At 36.7% G+C, this 15144-nt stretch overlaps 1 protein-coding gene across 2 annotated transcripts in view; it reads left to right on the top strand.

The window, feature by feature from the left end:
- Nucleotides 1-15144, top strand: part of LOC127794483 (exocyst complex component EXO84B) — a 28721-nt gene that overhangs the window by 9276 nt on the left and 4301 nt on the right. The window contains exons 2-4 of one of the 2 annotated variants that reach the window (XM_052325611.1): nt 5033-5130; nt 10015-11071; nt 11960-12475. In XM_052325611.1, the coding sequence (XP_052181571.1) occupies nt 5033-5130; nt 10015-11071; nt 11960-12475 (1671 nt within the window). Of the gene's footprint in view, nt 1-5032; nt 5131-9979; nt 11072-11959; nt 12476-15144 lie in introns of those variants that run through there. The other variant, XM_052325612.1, reaches the window with a different exon arrangement.

Raw genomic sequence — 15144 nt, 5'->3', positions numbered from 1 at the left:
AATATTTTAAGTGATGGAGAGACTGCAAGTAGTCATGGAATAAGCCTTTATTCAAAACAATTGCAAATGAATGCTTCTCCAGGCAAGAAAAATCTACAGATGAATTCGGAAGCTGTTGAGGAGTCAAAATCAAGAAAGCTGATGAAAGGAGAAGGACCTGTGATAAGATCTACCAGATTAGAGAAGCGATTAAGATGGAATGTTCAACGTCCTCAATTTAACAGTAATAATACAATGGAGGTAGAGGGCAACAAACATGGCAATGGCTGGACCTATGCCAATGCAGATATGGCTAAGAAGGGGAGGAATGTCTTTGCTCATGTTTCCTTAGCAGAAAAGTTCAAGTGGTTTAAGAAGATGTTAAGCAAATGTTGCATAAATAAGAAGTACAAGGTGACAGCTAACAAGCATAGGAAGCACAAGGTATTTGAGGTTAAAGATGAAGTCATGATATTTTTGAAGAAGGAACGGATTCTAGCAGGAAAGCAGAACAAGTTCAAGCTAAAGAAGTATTGTCCTTACAAGATTACAAAGAAAATCAATAATAATGCTTATGTTGTGGATTTGCCTAATCATATGGGTATTTCCAAACATTCAATGTTGCTAATCTCTCTTTGTATTTACCGGACGTGGATTTGTCATACCCGGATCAAAATTCGAAGTCGAATTTTTTCTCAAGTGGAGGTGAATGATGCGGACACTAATCAAGACCCGGCCCAAGCCAAGGTCGAGCCGACCACGCCGGAATAGTAGTGTCGGAACAATATTTTAATACTTCTTAAGTTTTAGAATTTTATTTGATTTAGGATTCCACTTCATGTTTCTACTTGATTTAGGATTCTATTTCATGATTCTACTTGATTTAAGATTCTACTTTATGTTTCTACTTGATTTAGGATTCTAGTTCATGTTTGATTAGGGTTTTATTTTTATTAGGATTCTAGTTAACTTTTACTTAGGATTTATTTCTATTAGAATTTTAGTTGGATTTTGTTTACAAATATTAGATGGATTTGGATTAGCCAAATACTATAAATATGCCTAGGATTTAGAGTTTGTAATCAAGTTTTTCTCAATCAAATTTCAGCAACTTATTTTGGTTTTTTTAGCAAAACAATCTTATTTTTGCGTCTTCTTAAAAGCCAAGCTTCGGCCATTGAAGTTTGTTCTTTCAAGGGTTTATCTTGGTGTGTTTTTTTTCACACGCGCGCTGCACGCTGCGTCACTGCAGTTTATCCACATATAAATGCAAGTATGCACCACATAACCTTCATTCTTGAGGGTTGCATCCATCTCCTTAAGAGATTCTTATGCAACTCCTTAGGATTCCAATTCTTCTTTATAGGAGAAATCCTTTACTATCTAATTCTTCCTAAGGACAATTGGCTTTCTTTTAAATCAGGGACATATTTTTTACAGCTTCTGAGATTCTGGAACAACTCCACCATGCATCCTAATTTCCTTGACCTTAATTTGTTGCCCAGACAAACCATTTCCCTCTCCACCATGTCTCTATGGGTAAATACCCATTTCCTACGAGAAGTATACCCTAACCTAGGACCTATGCTACTTTTCCTGCATACCTAGAAGAAATTATAGGACATCCACATTCTCATAACTAAAACCACACATGGTGCTTGAGCATTTGGGGCTGGTTCTCTCTTGGGATTCTTTCTTCCTATTTGGGCAGTTCTTCTTCATATGCTCTTCTTCATGGCAATGAAAGCATTTAACCACTTTCTTGCCACTCCTAGACTTAGACCGAGACCTACCTTTGAACATAAGGTCTCCTTTTTCTGTTCTAGTGTTCACTGCCAAAGCTTCTATGGCAGATTTTTGGAACTCTACCTTGTGTTGCAAATCCTTGGAATTCAAAACTCCTATCACATCATCTAGGGTCAGCTTATCTCTTCCATGTTTCAAGATATCCACAAAGGTCTCATAGGACTTAGGAAGAGAGTGCAATAAGACCAATGCCTTTTCTACATCTTCATACCTAATATTTATATTCTCAAGATCCAAACACAGTTTATTAAAACTGTCCATATGGTCTTGCAACCTTTGACCCTCACTCATCTTGAAAGAGAAAAAATTGTATTTTCAAATACAACCGGTTAGAAAGGGTTTTAGTCATGTAGAGTGCATCTAACCTATTCCAAAGCTCCTTCGGGTTGTCATCTTTGACACCTCTCGCAAGACTTTGTCTCCTAGGCTTAGAATAAGAGTGTTAAAGGCTCTTTTGTTGGTTTCTATACTCCTATCCCTGATTTCCTTTTTCTGGACTTCAGTTAGGGTTTCGAGCATAGGCTTTTCAGCCTCTAAGGCTTCCTCCAGTCCAAGATTTCCCAAAAGGGCTCTCATCTTCATCTTCCATAGGCTAAAATCATTTTGGCCATCAAATTTCTCAATATCATATTGTGCGACAGAGGCTATAGAAGCCATTCCTGCGGGTATGTGATGAAATTCTAAATTCTTGATGGTTCTCGATGAGAGACCTGGCTCTGATACCAATTTGTTATAAATTGGGAGTACTGGCAGCCTTTAATCTTCTCAAGAAACCGATCACACACTCCTCAAAATCATCAGCGAACACACCACAACACTAACAGTCATTAAAAGAACTGAAATCAAAGCATAAATAGAATAAGAAATGAAACATTCAAACCACATGAGGAGACATAATTTTATCTTGGTTCATGCTATGTGAATGGCACTACATCCAGCCTTGAAACCACCACCGAGCAACCTTCTTTATTGATGGATAACAACAGGTCTTTCCTTCTTTCTCTCTCCCATGATACAAGCTTTTCCAAGAATGAACAAGACTATTCTAACTCACAGCTTTCTCACTTTGTAGGCTCTCGTGAAAACATAAAGAGTATATGCGATTAACTCTCTCTCAGCCCCCCTGCCCTATTTATAGAACATAGAGTGATGTTTCCTAGGGCCAGTTATGACATTTTCGGATTTGCCCTCCACTAATAACTAATATTACAAGAGAGCCACCTGCCTATCAACTAACTCACAACCGCATACAAAACACTGCATATTAACCTATCACTAACTCGAGACAATCTTCAACATTGACCAAATTTGCTCACTTTGTGAGTCTCACTCACCCATTCACAACTCAAGAGGTTGTTAGGCAATTCCTAGATGCAGTGGCCAAGATCCACGGGGTTCCCAAATCAATAATGTTCGATTAAGACAAGATTTTCGCAAGTTATTTCTAGCAAGAGTTGTTTTAGGGGTTGGGAGTAGGGCTGAATATGTCTACTGCCTATCACCTGGAGATTGATGGACAAATTGAGAGAGTAAATCAGTGTTTAGAGTCCTATCTAAGGCGTATGTGCTTTGCCAAACCCCAAAGTTGGAACCGATGGCTGTCGATGGCATGGTGGTGGTATAATTCAAGGTACCACAATGCCTTTAAAAAGTCCCCATTTGAAGCATTATTTGGTTACAAGGCCCCTACCCTACTTGCCTTGATGAATGCCCTTACGACAATGTTCGCAGTGGAGGATTATTTACAGCAACACCAAAATATGATACAATTGTTGAAAAAGGAGCTTACCATGGCTCAGAACAGAATAAAGCAAATTGTTGATAAGATGAGGAGTGTCAGGGAGTTTAGTGTGGGAGACAAGGTATACCTAAAGTCAAGAGGTTCCTCCACCATTCCTTTTCAACAATCCCGGTGTCTAAATTGAGCCCTAAGTACTTTGGGTCATATACAGTACTTGCCAAGGTGGGCGAGTTAGCCTACCGGCTGCAATTGCCAGAGGGAAACACTACTCACTCAGTGTTCCACGTATCATTGCTCAAAAAAAGCAGTGGAGCCTGCAGCCACTACTAGCCCAAACCTCCCCACAGAAGATGAAGATCGGGAAGTGACTATGGAGCCCCAAGCTATCGTGGACCGGAGGATTACTTACAAGGACACACTACCACTAATGGAGGTACTAGTCCAATGGAGTCACCTACACCCAGACAACACTACCTGGGAGTATCTATCGGATTTGCTGAAGTAGTACCCCCGAGCAGCTCATCTTCTGTCCTTTCTTGGGGGCAAGAAAGGCCTCAAAGGGGGGGTGGGGAATGTCACGACCCTAAGGGCGGACAAGGGTATTATTGTAATAAGTAGAGAAGGGGTAAGGTTGTAACTAGCAAAACACATGTAATAACCACTGTTATACTTAGCGGTTATAGTTGTGGGCCGCTTGTACATTTACGGTTACAACTGAAGGCCGCCTATAAAAAGGAATCAGGTGCCTGGATGGGAATTATGAATGAATTGGACATAATTCTTTCCCTCCAAACTCTTTCCCTCCTATTCTCTCTCTCAATTCTTTCTCTTATTTCCTAATTCTCTCTCTTTTCTCAATTCAGACTCCTACGACTACTGTAATTACTGAATTGCTTAAGTCTCAAATTCGAGACTTAACACATGTGAACCAAACTTGTCTCGATCATTGAGTGAAACAAGAGGGTTATGGAATGGAAATGGCTGGAATCAGGTTTACCTTGTTTAGTAGGAATATTAATAATGGAATGGAATTGGATGGAAATGGTTTCCCTCAAATTTCATCAAAAGCTCCATTGTTTGTCCCCCCCAATTTGGGGAAGATTGGATGGAATGGAAGTGAGTGAAAAGTATTCATGTTGTATACGGACAAAACTATTTATGTATCCATCTTTTTCATATATCCATTATGAGGGTATATTTGTCTTTTGCTGTTTAATAATATTCCATTCCGTCCATTACTGTATCTCTCTCAAACAAAAAGAAAGTACTTTTTATTACTATCCATCCCCTCATCTCCCAAACCAGGAGAAAAGATTTTCCATTCCACTCATTTTCATACCATTCCATGCCCCTCCCATTACAAAAGCTCCTTCAACTTGTTAATTTACTGTGCAAACTTTTGTTTGTATGAGCATATCGTATTAGAGGGTCCCTTTTTTTTTTTTTTTTGGCTGAGGGAAATTCAGGGATTTCACCTACTATATTAACACTTGCATTACATTACAGGAAATAAGGCAGTTATGCTCATATCTTCTGGACTTGAAAAGAGCTTCAGCTGAGGAAATGCGTAAAAGTGTCTATGCTAACTACACAGCCTTCATACGGTAAGCCCTTTTGCAATAGATGCTTGGGTAATATGTAAATGCTACTTTATACCCAAATCGTCTGCCTTTTGTTGCTCATGACATCATAGCATTGCACTAAGAAACCAATCAAGAAAATGCCACTCACTTTCCATGCCTGTTACCATTTTCGACACAAATATTCATTGTGCACTCCTTGATTATCATTGGACACTTGTTCAACCATCCAACTTTCCTATTGTTTTTTAGTTTATTTAGAGTGGGACACTCTAAACACCTAAGGGACACGTGCTTCCTTATGGATCAAATGTATATGTGCTTAATGTACAGAGAAAAAAATCATAAATTGGTAAGGTTATTTATAATATAGTGAAAGAATACAAAATATGAATCAGTACGTACTAGTTCATCTCCTTTATACTTCCTAATTTTATCAATTCTCAAACCAAAGCTTTAAAATTGTTTACGAATGGGGGAATAGATATAAGATTTTTGTCTTTTTGGTTTATTTTCCTGTGTGAAGAAATTGCTATTGTTTTCATGTATATATATTTAATGTGTATATATGTGTATATATATATTTATGTGTTCTTGCATCCCTTCTGTGTTTGGTCTTATTTTTGAGGAAATTTTTGGAAAATACCACATGTGTTTGTATCATGACATGTCTAAGTTGTCTGTTCGTAATTTTGCAACGTAGTTAACATCAGTATGTTGAAACCCAGACCTGGTATAGAATTGGAAATGGGAGGGGGTCAATGTTCAATGGTAGGACTAGGATTTATTTTTATTAAATAAATAAATACATGATAATTAGAACATAGATTTAAAAAAATAAATAAATAAAATTCATCACACAATACTAAAATAGACTTAAAAATTCATTAGTTACATTATACTACAATAAGAAAAATGTCCACATAATAGTATGAAGACAAGTTTAGGGTGAAAATAAAATAATACTCAATATCAAATATTTAAATTACCAATCAACAAGTGTAAAATTGTCCATGCGTCAACAATTTGAAATTATAAATCATTGTAAATGGTTTTTTTGGTAGGCATTATAAATGTTTCCATTTTGTCATATCTTTCTACCCTTCCTTTCTAAACAAATCCAATCCACTATTTACATCATTATCAAAGTTAGCATGTTAAATGGTTGAAAAATGAAACAAAAGAAAATGGGTAGTTTAGATATTTTTCATATTATGTTGACCCAAATTAGTGTCCCATTTTAGACTTTCAAACTAAAAGAAAAGAAAAGAAAAAGAAAAGTTAGTAGTAAAATTGGTGTAAATCGTTGGAAGGCCAATCGTATTTTACCCTAAAAAATACATGGCTCAAAAGGATCTCCATTAGAATACATGCTGGAAGAGAAGTCTTGATTTGTAGAAATAAAATGCTCAAACATGTACTTAAGCTTGTGAAGAGGTGTCTTTTCTTTCTCAAATCCATGCAAGTTCTCCTTCCTCCCTGAGTATTAGGCAATCCCGCTAACAGCTTTCTGACCCCCATTCTGCATTCTGCCAACATCTATTGACTCTAATTACTTGTGGCATTGCATATGAACTTTCTCAATTAAATCAAAGCAGAGGTTTAGCAACTCCCAGTTGGCTGCATAAAATTAAATTAATTTACAGTCTTTGCATCTTCTTTCTCAAATTCATATATTCACTAAAAATTCCCTCTTCCCTTGGCCAAAGTGGATTTTCTGCTTGTTATTAGTCAAGACGAATAATAGCATCGTTTGCATAAGGAAGGGCAAAGTAAACAAATAGAATATCCAAAAGAAGGCACTCCACATATGTGATACCCACAAAAATTACCAGCCTCAAAACCACACTGGTGCCTGAAACTTGAAATCTCTAATTCTTCTCAGCTATGAATGCACAACCTATGCTTTGAAATCATCAAAGTTTAAACATAGGGGTTCTAGAGTACACTCATGAATGAACGAAATACCCACAGAAACACAATAAGAAATATAGAAAAGTAAAGAGGAGACACAGTAAATTTTGCTTGGAAAACTCTTACGGGAAAAGTTATGGGACCTTATCCAGTAGGGCAACTTCACTGTGAATGAGAAACGAAGTACATAAAAGACTTACTATTACCTACCCTAGTTGAATGGATACACCAACCTCATCTGGCGCTTCAAACTTGCTTGCAAGCTCTTCAAGCACTGATCATCTGGTTCATCAACAAGGGGTGGCTATTCCATGGTTCATTATTGAAGCCTAGATGGCAGTGCTTTTGACAGTTTTGGATGGTTTTGGCTACTAAAATTAGATCACACTTGCTAGGCTGCTGCCAAGATTTCAAATATGATCTTTTGAGGAGAAGGGAAACTTGTGTGGCCAAGAATGAGAGTATGGGACTATGCCCCTTTGAATCTGAAGCTCTCAAAGGATGGTTGATGCATGATGATGTATCACTTCTAGAATAGCTTTGTATCAACAATGTATTCTTTGTGTAACATCTATTGCCTTATGGTTATTGGTGTATCTCTTGCTTCAACTCTAGGATTATGTACCTATATAAAGGGAATTGTAAGGTTGCTCAAATCCTTTGATTGCTTCCTTAAGCTGATAGATTGCAATCTCTGGGAAACTTTGCAGTCTTTGACTTACCAAAATATGGGATCATAAATCCAGAATTAAGGAACTAACTAGCAGATCTTTAATTCGTCTACAATCTATCATGGCCATGCTTAGCCCATGATTAAGTCATGTAAAACTCTGTTCTTTAGTGCCTGTTTATAACCTATTGTATTTCAAGAATTTCCATTTCATTTCACCTGAAATAGAATGGAAATTCTTGAAATGCTGTTTGGGTGAACAACTTCAATTCCAGAAAACTAAAACATGTTTCAAAAGGAATGAAAAAAGTGGAAACAGTTTTAAACCCTTTCCATGTTCACTTTTTCCATTTCATTATCCCACTCAAAACCGATTTCATCAAATCCAACAGAAACCAACCCTTTGTCACGCATCAATACGAACAATTTCTGATTGGCTACTGCCATCATCTACGATCACCTCTCACCTCATTGTCTCTCTCTCTACCCCCAACACAAACAAACACATTAAAATGGGGTAGCTGAACCAGTTCTGGGTTTGGCTACCCCAGATTTGGGGCTGGTGATCCCAGATGGTCTCTCTCTCTTTCTCTCTCTACACACACACACACATTCCCAGCAAAAAGAAAAAAAAAAAAGAAGATGAATGTACAGAAAAATGATGAAGAAGAAGAAGACCAGATCTGGTCTCTCTCTCTCTCTCGGTATATATATATATATATACATACATGTGCATATACACATCAAAACAAAGGAGAAGATCAGGTGTTTTTGCTGATACATCTCTCTATACATATAGACGTGTGTGTGTGTGTAAAATTGAAAAGAAGATGAAGAATACGCAAAAGAATATGAATATACTCCCAGCAAAAAAAAAAAGAAAAAAAAAAAAGAAAATGAATGTACAGAAAAATGATGAAGAAGAAGAAGACCAGATCTGGTCTCTCTCTCTCTCTCTCTATATATATATATATATACATGTGTATAGACACAGCAAAACAAAGGAGAAAATCAGGTGTTTTTGCTGATTTTTCTTAACTTTTCTGAGAAAAACTGAAACTTTGCTGATTTTTTATGCATTTGCTGAAATTCTTGTTTCCACTGAATTTTATAATCAGAATTTTTTGGCTCTAACAAAATAATGTCAAAGTGCCTTTTTGACTGTGTTGGATGATATTATTGCTGAATTTTTATTTTCTGAATGTTTTGGATTTTTATATTATTTTTGATGCATTTTGTATGTCTAAAGAAAATAAAAAATTTAAATTTATAATGTTTTTTGAGAAAAAAATTGAGCACAGAGTCTGAAGATCAAACATTCTTTTAAGTTTTTCTTTTCATTTTTTTGTTAACTGACAGCAAAATCAAACATCTTCAGTTTCTATTTCTCTTAGCTACAATGGAAGTTAAAATGGAATGGAAAGCATGAAATGAAATGAAAATTTCCCACATCATTTTCTAACAACACCGTAACATTTGGCTCTATATTGCATCCTGTGGGCACACTTATCCAGTCACGTCACAGTGGATATTTTCTTTAACAATTGAATGCTGCATCAGAAAACATATCCCGGCCATGGTTAAGTCATGTTCAGTTCTGTGCTGCTGAAATGCCTCAATCATCTTATACAAATCTCCTAGTGATGCAGGAGCATATTCTTTATTTATTTATTTATTTGTTAGTTATGGTTAGTATTTAAGTTAGTAGGTTTTAGAAACTTTTTTATTATATTAGCCTTAATAAATAGTCATGTGACTGGCATGTGATTTTTAATATAGATGGATGGCTAAGATGGCTAAGATTAGAAGGATTCCTTTCTGAGTAATGTTAGGATTTATTATCACTGCGACCCTAGTATAAATAGCCATTTTCAGATCCTTGTTCCAGATTTGATCTTACACTGTTTTAGCCCATATTTTACACTCCTTTTACTGATTTTTCCTCTCACGCTGTGTCACCTAGGCCAGTCTTGGCCAAAAACCTGAGTCCAACAAGTGTTGCCAAAACAAATTTGGCAAAAATGACTTGTTTTGTAAGGGGAATATGCCAACACAAAAATAAGGACTTTATGAAAGGAAATTATGAAATTTAATTTAGGAACCTTGGGGCTAATTTATTGTCACAAAAGTTTATCTGCTATTTCTTTGTTTTTCTTTGGCTAAGAGTTTATCTGCTATTTCTGTTAAGGTGTTTAGCTTGTTTTGTAGCCACAAACATTCTGAGCCGAGCTGTGTTTTTCTTTTTTGGAGATCATCCTGCTAATGATATTGACTCTTTATCCAATGCAGCTTGTATCCTAAATAATTTTATGTTCTTTCAACAGCACGTCAAAGGAGATATCAGATTTAGAGGGGGAGCTATTATCGATCAGAAACCTGCTATCTACTCAGGCAACTTTAATTCACGGCCTAGCTGAGGGAGTTCACATTGATTCTTTATCTAACATGGTTCCTGATGGTTCTATGGAAAATGCTTTATCCAATTATGAAGACAATGAACCTTCAGATCTGGAGAAGCGGTTAATAGAGTTCCCTGATGCACTTGATGTTTTGTTAGCTGAGAGGAGGGTGGATGAAGCTTTGAAAACCCTTGATGAAGGAGAGCATATAGTTTGTGAAGCAAAAGAAAATAAAACATTAAGTCCAGCAATGCTTTTGTCGCTACAAACTGCTATTACTGAACGTAGGCAAAAATTAGCTGATCAGCTTGCTGAAGCTGCTTGCCAACCTTCAACCCATGGCAACGAGCTTCGAGCATCTATTTCAGCTCTTAAAAAGCTGGGGGATGGCCCTCGTGCTCATAGTTTGCTGCTCAATGCACATTACCAAAGATATCAGTATAACATGCAAAGCCTTCGTCCATCAAGCACCTCATATGGAGGAGCATATACTGCTGCTCTTTCCCAGCTAGTATTTTCTTCCATTGCTCAAGCTGCCAGTGATTCTTTTAGCATCTTTGGTAAGGAACGAGCTTACACTTCTGAGCTTGTGATGTGGGCTACGAAGCAAACTGAGGCGCTTGCCCTTCTTGTGAAAAGACATGCATTAGCTTCATCTGCAGCTGCTGGAGGTCTAAGGGCTGCGGCTGAGTGTGTGCAAATAGCTTTAGGCCATTGCACCTTGCTGGAAGCTCGTGGCTTGGCTCTTTCTCCTGTGCTGCTGAAACTCTTTAGACCTAGTGTTGAACAAGCACTAGATGCTAATTTAAAGCGTATTGAAGAGAGTACTGCTGCTCTAGCTGCAGCTGATGATTGGGAACTTACATATCCTCCAACTCTAACACGTCAACCTGGCAGATCCTCAAGTGCTTCCCTTGGTTCCACGACAGCATATCAGCATAAACTTTCTAGTAGTGCTCATCGGTTCAATCTGATGGTTCAGGTGATTAATTTATTTTGTTTTTAATTTTCCATTTCATTCAAATATCAAACATTCATTTCCTTTTTCCTGTATCTATGCTTGCACTTAAATGATTTTATGCTGACCCTGTTTATGTCTGGGTGATCTCTTCTGCCTATTAATTTTGTTATCTGTACTCTCTCTATTTTTTGGTGTTGGGATGAGGAGCAAACTATAATTTACAAACTGACAAGAACCAGAGCTACTGGGAGAATGGAGCCATTATTTGGCTTAAAATTTGGGCCTCTGTACCTTGTAAACGTGTGTCAATTCTGACCACAAACTATGTGTTTGCAACATCCAACATATTGCATAACTTTTTGTATGACTATATTATCTTTTCTTCACATGTCTTGAGTATGGCTTCAGCACACACATAGAAGTATGTTTAACATGAATAAGTGTTGCAACATGACATGTTCAAAGTAGTGTTATAGTTTTCCCTTTTTGAGAATAAAAGAAGTGAGATTGGGACTATAACTGGAGAAGTAGAAGATGCAGCTTTCCTTCTGCTACTGAATCGGCCCATGCAATCCTTAATCACATTATTTATTTGAAATGTCCTTTTGCTATTTTCTCTACATTATCTTTTATATGAAATTTGAATTCTAGCTGTTCTTTCAGTTTTCACTTAACTACACTATTTAACTTGTCTTATATGTAGTCTTTATAATAGGATCACCTTGAAGTGACAACTGTCACTGGCTGATAGTTAATATGCTATTTTTGTATTTGAGTAACTTGAGTTTGTTAGAACTCAGCAGGTGGTGGTACAGGACTGGAATCAGTGGAATCTCCTTTACCGTTGATTGTGACTGTTGGTGATCTTTGCTTCTTATCCTTTACTTGATATTTTAATTGCTTTTCTAGGATTTCTTTGAGGATGTGGGTCCACTTCTAAGTATGCAACTGGGAGGTAAAACATTGGAAGGTTTATTCCAGATATTTAATTCGTATATTAACATGCTCATAAAAGCATTGCCTGGCTCTATGGAAGAAGAAGCAAACTATGAAGGCTCTGGAAATAAAATTGTTCGAATTGCTGAGACTGAAGCCCAGCAAATTGCTTTGCTTGCAAATGCATCCCTATTGGCAGATGAACTTTTGCCACGTGCAGCCATGAAGCTTACCCCATTGAATCAGGCTAGTTACAAAGATGATCCTCGTAGAAGGCCTGTGGATAGGCAAAATCGTCATCCTGAGCAAAGAGAATGGAAGAGGCGTCTTCTGGGTGCAGTTGATAGACTGAAGGATAGCTTTTGTAGGCAACATGCTCTAGATCTTATCTTCACTGAGGATGGTGACACTAATCTTAGTGCAGACATGTACATACACATGGACGGAAATGTGGATGAAATAGAATGGTTTCCTTCCCTGATATTCCAGGTAATTCCAAATTCATGGATGCTTTTCTTATTTTGGCTTCTGTGATCGTGCTTATTTTCTAGTTGTTTTATTCATATATTATGTGGCTTCCTAAAATGCATCCTCATAGGCCTTTTTTTGTTTAGCCCATACATATGACACCTTGAACCTTGGACTCGAGACTCAATTTCTCTCACTTGATTTCTCTCATTCATTAGCCATCAAGACTGCTTCGGAGTCTGACTTCCACTCGTAAATGCATTTTGAGTCCCTTAGACAATATAGCGTGACCTGCTTCAGTATTTACTTGAAAGCTATCATTAGATTCTTGTAGATAATTGGTGCGAAATTAATGGGCCTAAAGTCATGGATGTATGCGGGCGACCTGTTCTCAGGGACCATGTCAATAAAGTGGCATTTGAATTCTGCTAAAAGAATCAATCTCGAATAAGAACTGGTGTGAGGCCATCTCCTCCACTCTTAACAATCCTTTGGCTCTCTTAACAGAAAGCACAGTGGAACTGTTTGAACCTGGTTCTTCATCTCCATCGAGACTATTCAAAGCCTCAGCAACCTTCTCTTCTGAGATGGATCCCAAATCTGATCCATCTAACGAAGGCCTTATTCCCTTGGACCCTTATAAGAACTTCTAAGAAGCCACAACTGCCAAAACCGTTGGATCCTAAAACTCAACCACCTCTCCGTAAGCCCCAGTGCTGACTATTCAAAGACTCAACAATCTTCTCCTTTGAGAATGAAGTCCCCAGTCCCTAACTCTTCTCCTATATGAATTCCATATCTGATCCATCTAATGACCGGCTTATTCCCTTGGACTCTGCATATTGGTGTTTGTAAAAGCCACTACTCTAGCCATTGACTTCTTCACCTCAAGCACCCCACTGTCAACCCCAGTGCTACCAACTGATTCCCTCTCCTATGAGTGTGTGCTGCTCCTTGAAATGCTGTATTTTTGTGCCCTTTTTTGAGCCAAAGAGAGAGATCTAAATGTTTACAGCCAGCTGACAGGCTTTCAGGAATTTGCGTGCCTTCCTAACACCTTTTAATATTGGTATCTGGAGTATCTGTTCATTGAAATTGCCTCACTTTATTTGTTTTATTTTATCTGGTCCAAAGTGAGTGTCCCTTGTGCAAGAGGCTCCATGCTTCTCAATGGCCATTACACAGCCCTTTTTCTTTTTGTTTTTTGGTTCAAATCACAACTTGAAGATCACCCTTTTTTCTAATCTGGTCCATTATTATTATGTTGAACTTATTTAGTTTAGTTTTTCAACTCTTTGTGTTTGAGATAGGGTTCCATGTGATGGGAGTGTTGGAAATCTTGAGATACATACATATATATATTCATATATGTATATTTTGATAAATAAACAATTTATAAAAGAAAGAGAAGGTGCCAAAATGGGATTGAGCCTTGTAAAATGAAGACAGTCTTGACACGTTGTGGTCCATTTACTATCAGTTTAAGCTTTTGGGACATTGGTAGCTTAACATGGTGAGGAGATTATATATATATGAGGGAATCTTTGATAGCTTGATATCTGTTTTTGGGCCAATTTCTTACAGTTAAGCTTTTGAGGTAATCACTAATTTAACAGTTTGATTTCATATTTTTTTTAAACTTATAACTCCCACCCTGGGGTTTTATTGGGGAAGTTGGGAAAAATTGAAAAATGAATAGGGAAAAGAGAAAGGGATTTGATCTCTTTGAGTTTGAGGGGATCGACATACATATTAGCCAAAGCTTTGAGTTTTATTTGATTGCTTAAAAAAATAAGCCATAGGCAATATTGAACAAATTAAGTAACCTTGGTAGGAAAACCTTAGGTAGAACTGGAGATGAACAAATAAAATGTTTCTCACCTTGTATTGAGTTTAGAGGAAGTATTTATAGATGAGCTAGGCCAGGCTTGCTCCTAAAATACAGGGATATGATACAAAACACAAATTTAAATATGATACAACAGATAAGGTAAGATTTAAACTTAAGTGACAGTTTCTTATCCTATCTTTATGGAACCACGTTCTCTTTTATCTATATCTTCTCATCTTCCCTTTATCTTCTCACCTTTCTTTAATTTCAAAACCTTCTTATCATCTCATCTCCTTTCGGCACACAACATTATAATTTTTGTATCCTCTTCCTTCAACAAATATATAAATATATATTTATGTGTGTGTGTTTGTGTGTGTGTATATATATATATATAGATTTTCCTTAGTCAATTAGGATTTGTATTCCTTAATTAACTTGGATCTATAATAAAAAAATAATCAACTTAGTTATACTAAGATATCTAATCTAATTCCTAAATTTGAGGAACCATAATCAAAGATAACCTACTAATTAAGATAACTAATCTAATATAATCTAATCTCTTCTCTAAAATTAATTAATCAACTAGGATTTGTAATCTAAAATCATAGTCAAAGAAAATTAGATTCTTTAAATTTTGGAATCTTTAGATAAACATAACATTTCTTATAAGAAAATTCACTCTAAATAACTTGATATGAATGTAGTATTTAGGATATATAAAAGTTCTCTTGCAGAAGTATATGGTTATATGAATTTTTAGTTGATTTATTAATCATAATTCTTTGCTTTTATTTGTCCTAGTCAAGGTAGGCCCCAATTTATCTGACATTACTGTAAAGCTCAAAAGCTTCCT

Source organism: Diospyros lotus, chromosome 2 (assembly GCF_014633365.1).
Source record: "Diospyros lotus cultivar Yz01 chromosome 2, ASM1463336v1, whole genome shotgun sequence".
Taxonomy (NCBI): domain Eukaryota; kingdom Viridiplantae; phylum Streptophyta; class Magnoliopsida; order Ericales; family Ebenaceae; genus Diospyros; species Diospyros lotus.
Note: the sequence above shows the minus strand (reverse complement) of the source record. Positions and strands in the feature narration are given on the sequence as shown.